Below are 20,263 nucleotides of genomic sequence, written 5' to 3' on the forward strand. Positions count from 1 at the left end.
GACGCTGCACATATCCTACAAAAAAGGTTGACCAAAGTCAAAAACCTGCCTCCTGATAACTGTCTCTTAAGCACTGGTGAAGTTGACAACAAACAGAGTGTCTGTGTTTCTTCTTGGCCCAGGCATCAATGTTAGATTACAGATAGATCCCACCCAAGATGAAACTCCAAAAAAACAGAAAGGCCGATTACCATCCAAGTTAGACTTTTGTGTTAGGACTAGTTGGAAATAAAATTCATAAACCAGACCTCACGCTTTCCAGGTTGCGGCTCCCAGCTACAAAAGAAGAGAACGTGGGTGCGCTACTAAATGTATTCAGCATAGCTCATTTGTGTCGGCTGGATCCCACTAATTTCGAGCATTAGTTGGCTGTCGGCAAGCTGCCCTCAGCTCAGTAGCTTTAAAATTACAGATAAACAATGTCCGTAATATGTACATTTAAGAGGCAATAGTACGAAATCACAGTCCATGTAAATAACGGACAGGTAGTCATCCTGTTGTAAAAGCCCTACACACGTGATGCAAAATCGCTAGGCATCAGTAACAATATAAATATACAAATCAGTAACTTCAAATCTGAGCAAATCGAAGGAATAAACGTGAATCGCCGGTAAGAAAAAAGTCAGTGAACTATAAGTTTTTCTATGTGAATAGGTCAGAAGCATATATTATCCGCCAAACAAACTTCCCTCACACTGGCACACACGCACACCCAAAAAAGTTCACCACCATTAACTTCTTAGGGATCCTCCGTCACAACCACTTGACTGCACCCTTTTCGGAGTGCCAAAAACTTGAGACGTGTCGGAGGGTACACAGCTAGGCGCTGTATTTCCCGTGTTTATTGACGTTACACATTACAATGCGTTACGCTGATACTAAGAAAAAAAAAGTAAAAAGCTAAACACTTCGGGCCAACGACCGTGCGAAACCTGTCAGAGCCAAAGCTTCTCATTTGCTTCAACAGCCGGTGTTCAACACAAAGCTTCCCGCGAAACTGACGTAATAGCCGAGTACGCGTGTCTACGTTGCTTTTCACTGCTTTCCAATTGGCGTTGGCCAGGCAGCCAGAGTACAGGAGGGACGCCGGCAATTTTTCATTTACCAATAGCAAATTAGGAATGGGATCCCGTCATCTCCAACGGCGCGCTCTGATTGGTGTGAAGGTGGGCGCTTTGTGGCTTCTTTTCTGTCTGCACTCGCTGACTGACTGCGGGCCGGCCAGCGGCGCGAGGTGGGAGTGTTACCGCGCGTGCGTGAGGGCGCCCGGTAGGCGCGTGGCACCAGACAGAAGGCGAGAGAGAGAAGCGAGAACGGGGCTGGAGCCGGCATCTGGGCAGAGCGAGGACGCGTCAACCATCATGAGCGACTTCAAGCTCGGCATCGTGAGGCTGGGCCGGGTGGCTGGCAAGGTGAGAGAGGACAGGCCGCAGTACACAACCACGCGGTAGATCAAGGCGGCGGCGAAATGGACAGAGCAGCTACATGAGGGCTGCCTGCATAGAGGGGGAGGCGGACCCATGCTTTGGTTGAGTGGCGGCCTGTTGGAAAAGGCAGTGCAGCTGGTCTAGGGGGAAGACTGGCGGGGGAAATAAATAGCAGGCCGGTCTTTAAGTGGATGGGATCATGAACGGCAAGTAATGAGTGTGGATACCGGTGTAGCAGGTCCGAGGACAGGGAAGGTGCGGCAGCTCAAGTGGAATGGGAGGAGAACCACGAGGCTGTGCTGGGGGAGGGCCTCCCGTGAAGCTGTCACCGGGTGTGGCGGGAGAGACAGCAACTCGTCAGTCGGCCTGTGCCGGAGGAGAGCTGGGTCCGAGCGAGGGTGTGTCGAGAGGAGGGACGCATCTGAAGGGTGCTGAGGTACCAAATGGAAAGTCAGGGGGCGCCGAGGAAAAACGGTTATTTTTCTGAATCGTGTGCTTGGCTCAGGAAACGAAGGGACTAGCCGAGGCGACAGATCGGGTGGCATACGACATGAAGATGGCAGATGTTACTGAGGCTTGTATGTGTTAGGCTTATGGGGAGTCCTGTTGGGGCTGGAGTAGGCATAGGCGGAGTGGTTAGATGATTGAGGCAATGTTAGATTTGAGGTGCTGCTGCGCTCTCTATCGATAGGTGTAAGTGGCTATGGCGGTTATATGATAGGGAGGACACGTGTTGAGCTTAGAGGTCGGTCGACCTCTAACCCTTGAGGCGAGGAGCACATGGTGTAAGAACCGAGTTTAAAGGAAATGCAAATGCCCGTCTGGGAGTGAGCTCTGGTCTGTTTTTTGCTCAAACGTTTGGATAGTTGACAGGTTAACAGCAGGTGCTGTCAGTAGCCGTTTAATGGGTGGAGCATCCGAGTTCTTCCTGTAGGATTATCTGAAGCATTGTTCTGGGCGTGTTTAATGTACTCGCTCCAGCATGCTGCTGTTTCACAATCTGAATGCTAATTAATATAATGGTCAGGCTACTGCAGTCACAAGGCGTAGAGACTCAGTTTACGTTCTGTCCAACGTTTCCTCACTGGCAGTTCCATAAAACAGCTGCACCGCCTCCTTTGATCAGACTCGGTATCGTTCAGAACAGCCTTAAGGGCTAATGAAAGTTCATGTGGTTGGTGGAATGTTAGTTACTACATACAGACCACACCACTGTCGCACGAGTAATACTTTGGTAAGAAACAGCTCGAAGCACCAATATCCAACTCGCCGCCACTCACATTTCATCTTTGCATCTGTTGGTCATGTGCTATGTTTTGAAGCGTATAACATTTACTTTCATTGACAAACAAATATCCGTGCAAACATACCTGTATATATGTAGTAAAATGCCAATGCTGAAAGTGTAAATTTAAATACAAATAACCAGCGATTTGTACCGCATTTTTGTGAAAGAAATGTGGATGTACTCGACTGGTGAACGATTTGCAACGCTGGAACTGTTTTAAACTCTTCGTATTCACTGGACTTTAAGTTGATCTGCATGCTTCAGCCCTAGTGGTATCCAGTTGGGTTTGTGGCATTGTAGCTGCCCATGTGGTCCGCATGGTGATCTAAAATGATACCGAAATGACATGATGAAGTTAACTCTGGCCGTATGACCTTTTTCTTTTCTTTCAGACTAAGTACACTTTGATTGACGAGCAAGACATCCCCTTAGTTGAAAATTACTCATTTGAGGTAAGTCGCTCTGTCCGTGGCAGTTAGAATCCACCTTAAGAGAGAGACAATATGTATTGCACACTTGTGTTCCACAGTACAAATATTTATACACATGAAATCCACTTGGCGAGTTCTTGGGATAATCCCCTAGCCTCGGATCCTGGTGCAAAATTACAGGGCAGTTATGCGACACACAAACTACTTGTGTATTGGCTTTACAGACTATAAATGGCACAAACATTGGTGATCAACGTTGTCCTGTATTGTAACTGGACTGTGCATTGCTACACTCTTCCGTTTTAGTCAATACATTAGAAAAGTTTGTTGCTGTTAATTTGTCATATTCTATTTGAAAAAAAAATCTTAGCCTCATTTCAGGCTCCTGAATTGTTAATTTCACTGTGCGATACATTTACCTTAAAATGTCCCATGGCGTTTTAAGGATACATTTTGTCCGTGGACCTTCTTTACACAAGTATGTTTACACCAGTATATAGATGGGGATATCTCGGGAGGTGACATCCCAGTGCAAGATCTTGTGTTTACATAGTAAAGGCCTCTAAATCACTTGTGGGTCTTCTGAAAGACACCAACACGTGACCGCTTGGCATTTGCTGCAACCAGTGCAAAGCGAATGGAGCCTAAGGGTTCTTAAACATGCAATGTATGTACTGTGAGTTGACATGAATCCCAACTAACATATTTTTACTTTGACAAGCTAAGAATGAAGTTGTGCAGCACAAAGCACGGTTTTGGATGCTGTTTGTAGAGATAACAAAAGCAAATGACGACCCAGTTCCCAGCACCTTTTTATTAGCTACCAAATTGGTAATAATTAATAAATTTTTTCCAGAAGGTACAGGATCCTAAAGATCGTAAAACACAACGATGTCCTGATCCATGAAAGGCGATACTTGCACTAAAGAAAGTAGTTTAGTACAACTGGTTGGAATTAACTAGCTGTTCGAGGGTTCTCTCATGCAATTCTCCATCTCCAGTGTGAGCCTTACTGGTTTAATTAGGAAGTAGAATTATCTCCTTAATCCGACTGCTGTCTAACCAGTATATTTTTCCACACCTTCAAAGCCAACCAAATGTTAATATTACAATACTTTTCCAACAAGAGGGTCAAGTTACGTATTGCCTGTTTGTTTAGGATGCAAGTATTCAAAACCTTGTTTATTGCAAGAACCTGAGTGGATGTTGTGACAAACTGATTTCTGAGCGGCATCCCCTAAGACCTTGATCAGAAGTAGTGGTGTGTGGAATGCAAACTGATGTTTGGGGGATTCTGATGTGGGGAACATGAACCTTGGTTGTTTTGGAGCCAAGCATTCTCGGAATTCATTAGCTGCCTTTCAAACTGAGTCCCATTTAAAAAGGAATGCACAAGTCTATGGGACTGGTTTGGTGGGTGTAATGATCTTTAGGAATTTGTGAAAGAATACCTTTAGCTACATAGTCCTCAGAGACAGAACTTGGGTAAAATCTTCGGGTATACCTGGAGACCTTTTTTGGTTGGGGTCCATAGTTGGGTATAGTGACGTCTTTACAGTTTGGTTAGTCATTAGCTATAATTAAATTGATAGAAAAACCTGAATTCATTTTGTGAATTTTTTTTCCTCAAAATTGTTTGAATGTAATTTTCAGCCTTCTAAACTGCCCTCTGTTATCTGGTGATTGCCAGCTCAAGAAATATATTGACCGATCAGCTACTAGTCGATGGTCAGAAAAAGACTGTTTAATCCCCACAATTTTGTTTATATTTATACATGTGGGGGACTTTCTATGTGCTGCTCCACATAACACAGGTGGCAGCATCCTTTTAACAGATTGTAATTGATTTGCTAAATCGTTTAATCTTGAAGTGGTAGCCCAAATCCTGACTCTTTGGTATTTTCTTATGTATCTAATGCTTGCATGATGTGCCTTTTTAGAGTGGTGTTAGTGTGTATTCCCAGAATTTGTCGTCCGACACTGGTTAGGGCAGAACTCGTGTGTTTGAGAGGTTATCTAGAAAGCATAGTAACACCATGGTCTGCATGTTGAATCTTCCTTTTGTATGCGGCATTCCAGAAAGTTAGTAAGAGTCAGCGTTGCAGTATTGGTAAGGGAGGAAATCCGTAATCAAATTATTGCGATTGTCATGCAGAGAACTGTCATTATGGCAGCTGTTGAAGCAAGTTATGTGGAGTAAGGATTATACCTTTAAATATTTTTTAAGATTGTGATGCACTGGATTAGTTTGCTTTTAAGCTCATTAAAGTCCTACACGCACCTAATTATACATACCTTTTAGAGAAATTGAGTTTATAGGCTGGATTACAATTTTACAGCTGTGACAAAACAAGTACATCAAGCCACTAAGTTTCATACGTATATATTGGGCATTGTGTTTATTGTAAGAGCGAAAACATGACCTTGATTAATGCATTTGAAAAAGCCACTAGGATGTTGTGTTGAAATGTTAACTGAAATAATCAGATGTAAAGTCCTCAACTTTATCCTTCTATTTAGGCACGCATGGAAGTAGATGCTGATGGGAATGGTGCAAAGATATTCGCATATGCATTTGACAAAAACAAAGGACGTAGTTCTGGTCGCTTACTCCATGATTTGTTGTGGTAGGTACTACATCAGTGACTTATGAAAGCTATTTACACCCTGACATTAGGAACCCAGTGCAGTAGGCACCTGTTGGACTGCGTAGATCTCAATGTATAATTATTTTGTATTCACAAGCCGGACTGTTCGAGGCCATGTACTGGTCTGCCTCCAATTGGCTGATAAGTTGGCTTCTAGCTAACAACCAATTGGCATTTCCAGCTCTACTGGTATACAGTTGATGTTGGTAGCAGCTGTGTTGTAAGTGGGAGACCTTATTGGGTCTTGCAGCTTTTATATTGCGATTTGCTGCGGTGTGCTTTGGTGGGGCAGAAGTTTAACTGCATAGAAGAACTCAGGGTGCGCAAGAGTCAGCATAGTGAATTAAACTTTTCATCCTCACACCTTACTACTGTTAGCATAGGAGGTTTATCCATGGAACCCTCCCAACAATGTAGTTCAGGCTATTTTCTTAAAGTTGTGCACTCAATGCTTCTCTACACGTGAACTTCATGAAGGAACGACTGCTACATTCTTGGCTCTTTTAGCTGTGGCACTTGGGTACACGCATAACCTAACCGTACATACTGTAAAATCACCATTGTTTGATTATCTGTAGCACACAGTTGTACAGCTATCCTGTATTACTGCTAAGCATAGTGTCTTAAGACTTCAAATAAGGCAGAACCTGTTCCCAACTACTTTATGAAACTTGTTGCAAATTTGTTATAAAAGTGAAATCTACTTACTTAGTGCATTGTGTGAATGAAGTTTTAAGAAATAGCTCTCCAAACAACATTTTGAGAAATGTTCGTGTTTTTTTTTTTTTTTTTTGTATACTGCAGGGAAAGGCACAGAGGAGGTATTGCACCAGGATTTCAAGTAATCCACCTAAACGGAGTGACTGTGGACAATAGGCTTGACAATCTGCAGTTAGTTCTGTGGGGCTGGAGCCCAAAAATTGAGGAAACATCAAGCAAACAAAGGTATAGTAAATTACAGGAAAATAATATTTGACCAGAGTTTCCAAAAACTAGAAGTGTCTTAGTTTCACCTTGCAGTATTTGAAAGAGAAAAAACAATTTGAAAACTCCTGACCTCTATCTGAAAAAAACAAAATCCTCTTTGAAGCTTGAATCAATTGGGAGATTAGCCCTCGTGTTGCAGTGATTTGATATTAACTTAAAGCACCAAGGGGGAAGACCTGGAAGACCAACAGTATTTTATTAACGCACATCCCTACTAGATGAAACTCTTGGAACCTATTGTTTGTGTATGGATTTAGAATCTTCTTCCAGATTTTGCTGCTTTCCTTTAAACAGCGTCTTCCGACCTGTGACTTATCCCAACTATTCCTGTGCAGGAATAGGGTGAATACATAGAACATTTTAAGTAAGTACTGTCCAGCTGGAGCACCTCCTTTGTTAAACCTGCTTTGCTGCATATTTTCATTCTCCTGTACTGTAGTGCAAGGCTTTGTTCTTCAGCTACCCAGCAAATGAGAACCTTCATTTGCATTTGTGGAATCAGCATTCAACAGTAACTCTGTTTGTGGTGGCTTGGTCATGTCCTAGGGAGTGGCTTTGACTTCTGATGGCTCAGACGTAATGCTTGGCTAGGAGTGTCTCCTTGCACCAGAGTAATATATTTAGTGGGTGTCCTCCAAATGGTGAAGATGGCGTCTATGACCATGCCAAAGTGTTTTGTCCTCCCATCTCTGCTTGGATCTTCTGCTGAGAGACTTTGTTTGTTTGTCACATGAAATGCTACTCTGGGCTTTTTAAGGATTCCTCAACTCTTTAGGTACGACAAGAAATGCTGATGCAGCCATGCCTAGTTTTTAGCAATGCATTTCACATCCTCACTGACAAATGACCTCCTGGTCCTGCTCAAACTCTCTACAGCCTTTGACCGTCCAGCACACCTTTAAAACCACACAAGTTTTGCTAGAATCATTATGCAATGGTTCACACAGTAACTTGCCAACATCTCTTACAGATGTGAACTACTAGATCTTGGGCTCCATCCTCTCGCCTATTTGTAACTCCTGTATGGATCCTCTGGTTTCATTCTTGCAGAAAGCACGATCTATACCCACTAGTATACTACCATACACAGTCCTATCTCAGAATTTTTCCATACAGTGACATGGAGATTCTCGCAGCCTATCTCAAACGCATACAACCCTTGATGTCCACTAACTTTTTTTTACTCAACTCAAAGAAGACCAAATTCCTCCTGTTTGCCAACGCCACCAAACCATCCCAGATTCAAACTTGTCTCCAAAATGAACCTAGTAGGCTTTACACTCCAACTAACAGACCAGGCCAAATACCTTCGATTTACCCACGGCATGACTGCTTCCTTGGCTTGACTGCTTCCTCGTAGAACATATTTTTAGGAAGAACAGTCTGGTTCCAACTCTCCTTTCTGCAGAAATTAAATATTTTCTCCTGGAAAACGTCAAAACATAAGAGGCCTTGGTCCTTTCTCAGTAATATAGTTGCTGCCCTGCGCATTGGTCTTCCAGGCATGATCGTAGCTCGACTGAAAAGCATTCTTCATGTGGGACAGCTTATCGGGTGTCTGATTTGGTGGGCCGCACTATAGAAATACCATGACCTAAATAAGTAGATAAATGCTTAAAGGTATTTTAGGTGCTAAATTTGAGGCAAGCCTTCCTGATAGGAGGCAATGAAGTTGATAAAGGCAGCCTAAAGGATACCAAATGTTACTACAGCTCATTTACACACATTATATATCCTGCTAAGTCTTGCTCTGAACTGTCTCCACAATTTCAATCAGTTAAACAATATGCAGCATATCCAATATTTAGCTCAAAGTTTCTTTTTATTTTTACACCCAAGTTCGTCAAGCAGTTCGATATGGCCTATGTGTTTCGGCAGTAGCCTTCGACAGGGTGTGTGTGTGTATATATGTGTGTGTGTGTGTGTGTATATATATATATATATATATATATATATATATATATGATGAACTGATTACAGCGCCACCCACTGGGGTATGATTATCGTAATTTTTAGAACTACACTTACCAGAATGCTGAGAGGCATCATTTTGAATAAAGACACGCCCACTAGGGCGGAACTCTGATTATATGAAGCAGGTGTCCAAACTTACTGGGGCTGTTCAGTTCGTCTGTGATGGCTAGTGATCAAGAGCAGTAGCTCGAAATGCGTAGGGCCAGAAACTGGTGACGAGAGGGAATCACGAGACAGCTGTAGCCCTCATGCAAAGGAGTATGCACTTTGGGTGGTCAGTCTCACTGGGGTAACCTTTTCTGTTGGATGAGGGGCTTACACCTGACTGGGAGCGGTCACCCAATTTATCTACACTTTACATATCTGATCCGAGTTATATATCAGATCAGAGTATGGCTCCCTCCTGCATCCAGTTGGTTGGAAAGAGAGTCACAGACCCAAAGTTCGTGGCAGAAACCTTCTTTATTTCAGAATAGCCGTATGACTCGTTTCGGGCCATGGAATACCCTTGATCACATGCGGAAACGCAGTCCGCCTTCAGTTTTTATAATGCATTGTGTCATATACCTGTGCCACGTGATTAACAAATAAACAGACAGTATACTATGCTGGAATCTTTCGTAAAAGTCTTTCTTCGGGTCCGCTATTTTCTCTATTAGATCCATTGTAAGCGCGCTAAATGCTGGATTGTCGGTCTAACTGGCGAGCTAATATTAATTGTGCATATTAGCTAATAGAGCACTATTATATCTTGAAATGACATTGTTAAAAATATATGAAGTACAAACATGAGTCAATTAAATAACATAGAAATCTTGTTAAAATTTCAAATGTTTTTTAAAAGACATTTAAAAACACATTTGTAAAATAAACACATAATATTATATATTGAATGTTAAAAATGTATTCCTGCATAAATGCATTGGTTTGAAAATTTCACATCCAAGGCTGTGCAAATGCGCAATAAAAATTACATATATATTTAGAAAGTGGGTTATTGATAATGAAAATATGCATCTTAACACTGGCAATAAGGCCACTTATACAGTCTAGGGCTCAGTATAGGTCTCAATAAATGATTCCCATGGTAGCTTGGCTGCGACCTAGCAGGCTTAATTTAGGAGACGGGTATGTAAAGCATTAAAAAAAAAAAAAAAAAAGAAATTCAGTTGACAATTGAGACACAACACACAATAAAAAACACACGCTAATTTATAAAAATAGGAAATATTTTAATCTTTAAAATAACACCAAAATGACAAATCCAATGTAGAGAACTGGAGCTCTGAGTTTTTAAAGATGAAAAACACTCAAGCACTTGGAAGCCGAACGCACCACTGTGGGACATCTGGTCGCGCCTGACTGGAATAAAGTCAAACTTTCAGACTGGCCATGATGGAGCCCTGTGCAATACACTGAGCAGGAGGCCCCGGTCAGTGTTACCTTTTGGACGTGAACTTTTCTGGAGTTTTTCCCGCTGGGGTCCCTCGATGCTGTTCACCTATCTGGATTCGGTGAGGGTTAGCTGGGTTAACTTTCAAGGAGCTCCCAGTCGAACTCTGACCTCCGGAGCGATTCAGTGGGGCAAATCTGTTATCCGGGTCGCAGTTGAAGGTGACCGGCTTGGCTCTCATGGGTGGGTCAGTCATCTTTAAGGAGCTTTTTTCCGAAGTTGCTTCAAACTTCTGGAACTTTTTCCTGGAGTTCCTCTTATGGGTCCAAAGTGTCCAAAACACAATCGAAGTGTCTGGATGCTCCAAGATGGTCTGTGAAAGTGTGGGACCACAATTTCCACAATGCATCTGGACAAAACCCTTAAGTTCACTGGACGTGCGCCAGGTAATGGACTCTTAGTGGTGATGATGCAGGTGAGCTCCGTTAATCCATATATGCAAGGAGCCAACAATTTAATCCTTTAGAAGCAAGGTACGTCCACAGTGCTTTAGTACTAGATTGTGCAGCAGGCGCGGTCAGTCCGAATGCAGGGCCTGGTGGTGCAAATCAAGTTTCCAGCATGGCAATCCTTCCTAGTTTCAAGCAGCTGATCTCACCAGCAGATAGCCTTACTCTGGGTGAGCCACTTAGCACTTCATTTAAGCAGCCTGTTAACTCTAACCAATAAAAAGTCTGTCTGCAAGCCAAAACGCAGCCTTCCTGCAAAGTAATATAACTCATTTTCTGTACAATTTATGATTAATTAAACAAAAGCATATTGTTGGATTTATCAATACCATTCTCCTAAGCCCTTGAATGCTGTTTAATTCAATTCCTAGCGATATTTGTGTTAATACATTCTAGCAATGTTATCCTATGGGGCTAGGTGTCTACAATGGGGAAACTGAAATGTGAAATGTATCCATAAGGACATAAACATTTTATAAGGGCCCTGCTTAACTACATGACCCCATCCACCCCTGGGACACCTAGGGGAGGCCTTTGGAGTCCTGAATATAAAAAATGGTGTAGATCCTTACTCCACAGTGTTCATAGCACCAAAGTCAAGTTTTTGAAGGCACTTCACTACAATGGCTGGAGTGAAATGTGCAACTTTTCTATCCCCAGGGAATATGAAACATCTTTTATAAAGAGACTGCTTACAATTACCATGGCTCCCCTCCCTGTGGACACCTAGGGGAGACCCTGGGGGGTACCTAATATGTAAGAATAATGTGGATTATCACTTTTTAAGTGCCCGTACCACTAAGTCAGGTATGCAGTTAACTTATAAAAACACGGCTGCTTTTAAAATGACCCCCAGGCGCTCAGCAGTGCACCCATGCAAGTGGAAAAAGGCTGGTGGCCTTTAAACTGCTTTTGCCCTAGTATATATATCAGGGACTTAGTTAGTTTCAACCCCCTGGCCCTATTATCTACTAGGGACTTGTAGGGTAGGTCATACCAATTACAGGTGTACCCTAACACATAGTGTACCCTAATGCATGTGTGTTTTCACTGTCTCTTCAGCTTAGCCCTGGGCCTGGTTAGACGAAGCCCAGGGACAGTGAGTCCGTTACCACCAGTCAGCAAACACAGTATGATTTTGAGATGGATAGATATATATATTTCTTTTTTTTTTTTTACATACATATGCCTTCCTTTGTAACCCTAGCTTTATTTTGCCCACAATGTGATGTGGTGGTTAAAGAAGCAGAGGAGGCGCAAGAGAAGGATGGGAGCAAGAGCAGGATGGAAGGTTGGCAGGAAGAGTATGGGGTTGGCTTGAAGAGTAGGAGCTTCAAGGGAGGAGTAGAAGGGGGTATTTGGGGAAGTGGAGCAGGAGCAAGGAGGTGGCGCTCAGAATCTGGAGGATCAGTTTGGTCCTTAGCAGCAGGGTAGTACAATTGGTGGCAGATGAGGGTTGTGGTCGAGGTTTAGGGATGACATGGGGGGGGGGGGGGGCTAAGAAGAGGTACGGGGGAGTAGGGGCAATGGAATGGCGATTAGAATCTGGAGAAGGAGGATCATGGTCATCAGCAGCAGGATCATTAGGATTGTACGATTGGTGGCCGATTGGAAAGATAAGGGTGGTAGATAAGGGATGTCTGACTCCTAGCATCCTGCTTATTACAGTGTGGTGTCCATTCCATGCTGCACAGTGGATCTAGTAGGCCACATGCTTGTTATGTATGCATTTATATAAACATCTTTACCCCCTGAACAAAGAAGATACTTCTTAAAAAAGTTAGTCTTGCCACATCCCTAAGACTGCATCTGTGTAGGATCCCTAGGCAGAACTGAAGTCTTATCAAAGTATACTCTCTCTTTTAACGGTTACTGCTACATTAGGGGAGTAGAGAAGACTGATAGGTTTGTTTCCTTTCTATGTATTGTCTCCGCTATTTGTTGTTTTTCTCAGATTTGTCTTGGTCATACATAGTTCGGGCTAAATGATTGTAGAAAGATGGATTTGAATTGTATTATGATCTGTTGCCACCATGTTTCTTTTACCCAGAGCTCATTTTAGAATATCGCCCTGAATGGGACAGAATGATTGTAGAGAACCTACTTTATTATGATAAACTTCAATGCCTGTCCTCTTACGTAAAGGTTTTGAACCACGCAAGGTTACCAGGGACTAGTCACTGGTACACCTAACCAGGACTGGTCACTGGTATGGGTAAACACTTCTTTTAATTCTTCACTAACAAAGAGTAGGGGCAATGTTATCAGTTGAATGCTAGGTCAGGTTTTCATCACTTTTTTTTTTTTTCCAGTTGCTGAATACTTTTTTTTTTTTTTTCCAATCTGTCCATCTTAACATGTAAAATGTTTAGTTTTATGGCAGTATTTTCTGTAAAAGTAATCTGAGCCTAAATTGTTCCTGTGTGTGTTCGTGGGTGCTCTGCTTCAAGGCTTTGCATGAACACAAGCTCCGTCTTAATAATAATAATAATAATAAATATCACTTATAAAGCGTCTGGTTACACCCACTGGTGTGGCCCTGTGATGAGACTGCTCTTTCAGACAAAAAAAGGTATGGGAAAAAGGAAGTGGGCAGGGAGGGTCCGGAGGCACGAAAGAAGGTAGAAGCTAAAATTTGGAGGAGCCAGGATTTTAACCTTTTTCGGAAGAGGTTTTCCGATGGCTCAGAACGGAGAGACCAAGGCAGAGCATTCCAGTTTTTAGCTGCAGGTAGCTAAGAGTGTGCGCCCATTCATGCTTTCTTGACCTTAGGAATTGTAACCAGATAAGTCCCGGTAAATCTGAGGTGCCATACTGGATAGTAAGGGATGAGAAGGTTCCGCAGGTAGAGCGGGCCTTTGTCCTGCAAGATGCGGTGACAAAAGCACAGGGCCTTAAAGAGAATCCTTTTATTTATAGGTAAACAATGTAATGATTCAAGGGCTTTCTTAGAGGAAGCTTTCCTGGGTGGATGCAGAACTAAGCGAGCTGCTGCGTTCTGGATGCAGTGTAACCTATGGAATTTGTTTTTTTGTAGCACCTAGATCTAGGACATTTCCATAGTCCAGTTGAGATGTTACAAGGGCATGGACCAAGGTTTTCCTAGCGGAAGGAGGGAGAATGTTCAGAGTTTTTCTTAGCATTTTCAGGGTTCCAAAGCACTTGCCTGCAACCTTCCTGGCGTGAGTCTCGACGGAGATGGTAGAATCCAGCCAGACTCCTAAGTTTTTAACCTCTGTTTTGGGGTTGGGAGCAGGGCCCAAAATTGGTGGCCGCCAGGCTGAGGACCAGGTGGATGGAGACTTCCCTACTACCAGGATCTCGGTTTTATTTATTTTAATTTAAGGCAAAGACTTGTCATCCAAAAGGCAATTGCTTGTCACCAGAGGGGAGTTATGCTTCCTAATCTTATCTTCTGGAGGTTAGTAGTTGTCTTAGCCTATGATTTCTACAACTCGTTATTCACACTGGACTCTAAAAACCTATGTTTTTCATAAACTACAAACAGAATTCTGCAAAAACTGAGTAGGTTAAGCAGATGGCAGACTATTCAATATTTTTTGTTCCTTTTCCCTTAGGGAACAAAGTCTTTACTGGTTGGCAATTCAGCAACTTCCCACTGACCCCATAGAAGAGCAGTTTCCAGTCTTGAATGTTACCCGCTATTACAATGCAAATGGTGATGTAGTAGAAGAGGAAGAGAATTCATGCACTTATTATGAGTGTCATTATCCTCCATGCACGATGATTGAAAAGCAGGTGAGTTGTGAGGAAGTTTATTTATTTTTTAATTTAATAGTCTTTCCTTACAATATGAATTGTTTATATTGGAATGATGTTGCCTTCAACTGTATGTGCATTATATTAAGTGGAAACGTAACAGTAAAACAATTACAAAAAGCTTCATCAGAAGGTGTGATCTGGCCATGCAAATTTGAAATGCGTTCCCATATCCTGTATATAAATAAGTTGTGGCAACAAATGAGGCTTGTTTAAAAAAACAAATTGTGTGTATACATACATACATAATTTCAAGTTTTTGTTTTCTTTCAGTCGCAAATACAGGTCTCCAAAGAACATAAAGTCATAAGTAAAGTGTAGTTGCCTGTAATCCTAGTTCTAGCAGTTCCCCCCCTATTAGATTCCCCCCTGTTCACCTTGGGAGCTAAACACTGAACATTTCAAGTTAAAGGGCTGTCTGTTTGAACCTATACATAAGGTATCCTCGTACCATTTGGCCATTGAAAGGTGCCTTTTTTGTAGCTGTTACCTTTGTAAAGGAGCAAGATTTGGGAAAAGCCCATCGCATGTTCCGTTTAAAATTCTATTTAGATAGGACAAAAGACATAAGGCTATCTGGTCATCTGTTTATAAACCGGTTTCTGTAAGAACCGGTGTAACTATGACTCCATGGATAGTATCTTATGTTTTACTTTACCAGTATGAAAATAAATCTTTCTTTTAGACCCAAGGCACATTCAGCCAGTGGGAAAACTACTACTGTGACTCTGAAATATTCCTATTTGAGATGTAATGGTGTTACACGAATGTCGATACATTTATTACGAGATATTTGTCTTGATTGGACTCCAGGGCAGATGCTCAAGAAGGTCGGGTCTGTTTGAGGAATCTGTTTTGGTGACGGGTGATGCGGATTTGATTTCTTGTCTGTCTTTTCTATTAGGATGGGCTTGTATAACTGTTGAGGATCCCCTGCATAAGAAGGAAGTGTTAATTAGCTGTAATTCTAGTTCTCATCCAGGGGGATCCTCATCAAAAACCTAAGTTCCCTCCCTTCCTCCCTGGATAAGAGAGTACATTGTTTTTTCTCTTGTATCCAAGGTCCTCCTAGTTCAGTAGAAATGAACTGGTGGGACGTTTTGCTTGTACCAGAGTCGGTTATCGTATGTGACAGTTTTGGCATATTATCTCATTTTCACTGGTTAACATCTTGTAGATCAATATAGTTAATGACCGTCCTCTCACTTGGTTGCGTTAGTGTTTTCCTGCAGCTGTCTCCATAACACTAAATCGTCCTCCGGTTTGGGGTCCATTCATATTTTTTCATGTTGTAAAGCTCTGCCTTTATTATCCATATGTCTGCCACAAGGCAAAATCGCCATCCCCACTTCCCCCATATACTTTTCTGGGCAATAGATATGGCTTTAAAGTTCTCAAGTCACTCACTGATTGTCTTGTTAAATCCATGGGCTTTTGTAATAATCGGGACTAAGGAGCACGTACCGTATTTTGTGCACTACGTGTGCTGTTAATTATTAAATTGGAGGCTTTCTGGGTGATTCTTTGAATAGCTGATCAAGATTCAAATGGTGGTTCGGGTCATCTGTAGTTTGAGTTATCCACACATGGTCTGATTTTATACTGTAGGGTTGGGTATGTCGTAACACACAACATTGTGGTGCACAAAAGAATGTCACTGATCAGTTTCAATTATTTTTGACAACTCTAACCTGTTCATAGTATCACCCCCTCCCCCACACACACATTTTGCATTTCTCCAACCACTGGCATGTTTCTGTGCATTAAATTCAGCGTTTCCTGTACTAACACTATATATAAGAGCAGCTATATTACATCTGTTTTTGTGTTCTTTTAGCTGCGGGAATTCAATATCTGTGGTCGATGTCAGGTGGCACGGTACTGTGGCTCTCAGTGTCAGCAGAAGGACTGGCCGGCTCATAAAAAACATTGTCGGGAGAAGAAACGCACTTTACAGCAAGAACAGGAGCCAGAACGATGATGTGGGTCAAGGAGCACCCTTTCCACAACAGCGTGATTCTTTTTTCACTGAAGTGTCACGCGATTGGGTTTGCACAGTATTGACTGGTTATTTAAGCCTGAGGCACTGAGAGAACATTGACAAAATAGAAAAACCCTGTGATGCTTGAGTGGAATGATGACGGTATGGACTAAACCGGCTCGAACTGTGACTGCATTAAGGGGCAGGTTTTCCGTTCCAGTATTACATGTTCAAGCAAAGGACTACTGTGAAGGCTCCAGGCAGGAAGCTTCTGATTATTTATATGTTAATATGTTTGTAAACTTATGTACAGGTTTTTTATGTTAGGAAACTCAAATAGAAGACTCATTTACGTGTACTGTCCAGAAGGAACACGGTTTGCTGATGAGTAAAAAACAAAATTCATGTGCTGAATGCATTTTATTTTTTTAATTTTCTGTCATTAGATATGACTTGCTGCTATTGCGAGATGAGTGACTTAACTTGGTTGCTTCTTAACTGTTATGTAAGGAACTGTCTTCAAAGGAAAAGCTTCTTGTAGTTTCAGTGCTACATCAAAGGTTTCTTCACCCGACTAACGTTTGCTGGAAGAATTCCTGCAGGTGTAATGGGAATTCTGGATACTTATCTAAACATATTTATAAATACAGTTGTTTTAAACAAGAAAAATGCATTTGCAGTCTTTTTAAATAGCTTAAAAGCAGAGGTTGTCCAGTGAACTAAGTGCTAACACTTTTAAGATCAACAGCACCCTAGCACCCAATATGCCCTGTACCAGTTCCTCTGCCATTTTTTCGACTCTTCCTGAGAGACTACTAAAGTGTTCTGGCATAGAGCAGGCTCGACTGGTTGGTTTATAATGCTAGATGCTCATGACGGAGAACTACAATTGCAGGTAAAAGGTTCCCTCACCCTCATGGATTTTAATTGTGCCCTAATTGGAATATGAGGAGACACTAACTTCGAGACCCAGTTCTTTAAGGGTGCTTTGTGGCACCTACTTAGATTTGACTCTGTCCTTAATCTTTTGAGTAACTGTGGAGTGATTGCACATGGCAGCACAGATTTAAATCATGTTACCAAAAAGCTGCTGCCTTCCTTCAAGCGGAGTGAGCTGTATGTCCCTGGAAGTTGCCAGATAGTGTAAGGTAGGACGCATACTGTTTTTCTGTGTTGCCAACAAGAACCCCATAACCAGGTGTGGTGTATTAATTTTCCTGCTAGTCTTTTCTAAATACATCCACACATACATCCACACTCGCACACCGTGTAAAGCCTGCAAACAATTCTCAGTTGGGACTAGAGCACTAAGAAATAAAATCATTGTTTGATTGTTGTATTGAAATTTGAGATAATTGAAAGAAGGACTAAGTGCGAAGGTCAGCCTTATTCATATGGAAAAAACATGGCCCCTAAATAGGTTAAAAAAAAAACTGCTGGCCCCTTAATCTTCTTGCCAACGTTGGGGACTTTCAAAAGGCTAACTTCCAAGTCCTGTTCAAAGTCTGCCTTGTGCATAGGCATAAAATGAGAATGTCTCGACTAATGCCTTGGTAGCTCAGTGCATTTTCAGCTAAGACAGATCTGGACACCAGACAAGGAAGTTCCGTTCCGAAAAATAAACCTTGCATAAGCATTTTATGTTTATTAAAGTTGGTAAGGCTCTCTCTATACCCTTACACTTCTCAGCTTACATTGCCATGGCTAATGTTTTGAATTTTATTTAGTGAAAGTATTTTTTTTGTTTGTGCTGTGGTAGTGATGCCTTAAGTCAGGGTCCACAAACAATTGACATCCAACATAATGTTTAATGAGGAAGAGGTGAGTCGAGTCCCTTCTGTTTATACATAGGTGTTTAAAACAAGAAAAATGATGGGTAGTGGTAGAAACCTGGCAATGTAGGAAGCTATTAGAGGTCAGTGTGAGAAGCAGTGCCTAGTCACCAATTGGTGAAGATGGTATTACATTAAATGAGGCACAGGAACTGGTGGACAGTGTGAGAAACTAGGTATGTAATATGGTTACAATGGTGAGTAGTGCCACAGGCATGCAGTTTGAAAGGTAATATTGGTTGCCGTTGTATCTGGCTTTAACTGGACTGGATTAGATTTCGTACTAAGAAGCATCATTATATTATTATACAAACAATCTAGCCCTATATACAACTAATGGGCCACAAAAACGGCTTGGCTTTACCCTTCAACACTAAGATTTGAAAAAGCCAAGAGCACGCAAGACCAGTGGTAGGCCGAAAGTTTGCCCACTGGAAGTTTTTTTTTTTTTCCTTCCTTCAATTAAATGTTTTTATTGGCATTTATTAACACAGAACATATATGCCTAAAACTTCAACCAGTTAATCTACTAACCACTATAAAAAGGACTGCTGCAAAAATCGACATCAACATTTTATGAAAAGAAACCAACCTGTGTCAGTCTTACAACCAGTAATATTTTAGTTGTGATGGGTAAAAAAATCAGGCTGTAAGTAAATGGACGTGAAAGAAACCAGATCAATTAAATATAAATACACTTCAAGTCCCAATATATGAAAGCCTGGAAGAGCAGTCCAGTGATGTGACTAGAATGGTACCATATTACATCATACTTACCCACCAAACTCAAATGTTTCAAATAAATTCTCCCAGGCTTAATGTGGTTAAAATATAACCATAAAACTTTTTTAATGAAATCTAACCCAAAAACATTTAAATAAAATAATACCAGTAAGTGAATCAAGACGGTCTAACCTTAAAAGCGACTGAAATAACATGTACACATGGAATTAAGTGAAAACCGGCAAATCTTGGTAAATGCATCAAAAGCTTGCTCATCTGCTAATTTGACTCCGATAGCATTGCACATGAAGTAGCCCGCAGCGCACAAAATTAGGGAACTCCATGTTTGTTTAAGCATAAAACGTCTGGCCTAAAGCTGGTGAAGCTGTCGTTTTTCACCAGAGGTACAAGATACTTCTATCTAGCAGATCTATAAAAAGTTCAGAAAAAAGTTAAGTGCATTAATGTTTGCGATGAACTTTGGTCAGAAGGATAAAAACTCGGATCCCCAGAAGTCCAGCCTTTTGGAAATAACATATAACAACCAGTGCCCCCATCCAAATCTTGTAGGTAAACCACACTCTTCGGTATCTGGCACTAGATAGAAATAGGTCTCTATGCCCACAGTAGTTTTCCCTATCAAGAAGTAAGATCTACAGCTAGGCTCCTGTGTGTAAAGAAAATATTCTTGACACAAAGTATTGCTTTCTCCCCCCCACCCCAAAAGAAAATTGGGTCATAAACTCGTTTGGTTTACTTGGTTCAAAGTATGTGTCCCCGATACTGGAATCATTGATTTTATGTTTTTTAAGTGGGTATCTGAGTTCAGACGGACGGGTTAACCCATTCTGAGGCCAGCTAATGTACAAGTGACAACTTGAAAAGGTCCTCCAGATCACTCAACCCAAGCAATTTGTGACATAAGTGAGAGGCACTTTGGGGGGGGGGGGGGGGGACCAAAAGTTGTCTGCACAACTAGTTTTCCTCCATTTGACGATTGGTAGTATTGGTGTAACCCTAATCATCAGCACCAGAGAATGCTGATAATACACCCTTGCCTTTATAGTTGCGCAGAGTACGTTTCAATGGTTAATTGCATAGCCTAGCTTCGGAGACAGCTACCTGTGATTGGATACATTTACGTCTTTTTTTTATTTTTAGAGTGTAACCAATGACCGCAAACGGGAGTTTCCAATGATTCTGCTAAGATAGTCAACACCATGAACTTCTCTTGTATGCAGTTTTTAATAAAGTCTGATATGGATTTCATACATTTATGGCCATGGGCAG

General features: G+C 41.7%; 1 protein-coding gene across 2 annotated transcripts; it reads left to right on the top strand.

Annotated features, from left to right (window-relative positions):
* The first annotated feature begins 1,106 nt into the window (after positions 1-1,106).
* On the top strand, positions 1,107-16,823 carry ZMYND19 (zinc finger MYND-type containing 19). Of its 2 annotated transcripts, none has more exons than XM_085610483.1 (6): positions 1,107-1,412; positions 3,108-3,167; positions 5,667-5,773; positions 6,599-6,739; positions 14,236-14,416; positions 16,275-16,823. In XM_085610483.1, exons 1-6 carry the CDS (start codon positions 1,122-1,124, stop codon positions 16,416-16,418), a joined length of 924 nt encoding a protein of 307 aa, XP_085466609.1. In that variant the 5' UTR covers positions 1,107-1,121; the 3' UTR covers positions 16,419-16,823. The 2 variants fall into 2 exon arrangements, with proteins under 2 accessions (XP_085466609.1, XP_085466615.1); XM_085610489.1 differs by lacking the exon at positions 1,107-1,412 and adding an exon at positions 1,626-1,863.
* The last annotated feature ends 3,440 nt before the right edge of the window (positions 16,824-20,263 follow it).

This window comes from Triturus cristatus, chromosome 1_2, assembly GCF_964204655.1.
Source record: "Triturus cristatus chromosome 1_2, aTriCri1.1, whole genome shotgun sequence".
NCBI lineage: Eukaryota > Metazoa > Chordata > Amphibia > Caudata > Salamandridae > Triturus > Triturus cristatus.

What these genes read in the sequence shown, in the direction of transcription:
- ZMYND19 (XM_085610483.1), top strand. Translation starts at nt 1,122, where the DNA reads ATGGGATCCCGTCATCTCCAACGGCGCGCTCTGATTGGTGTGAAGGTG. An exon ending in TGGGCCGGGTGGCTGGCAAG is followed by an intron (nt 1,413 to 3,107) that starts GTGAGAGAGGAC and finishes CTTTTCTTTCAG; the next exon opens with ACTAAGTACACTTTGATTGA. An exon ending in TTACTCCATGATTTGTTGTG is followed by an intron (nt 5,774 to 6,598) that starts GTAGGTACTACA and finishes TGTATACTGCAG; the next exon opens with GGAAAGGCACAGAGGAGGTA.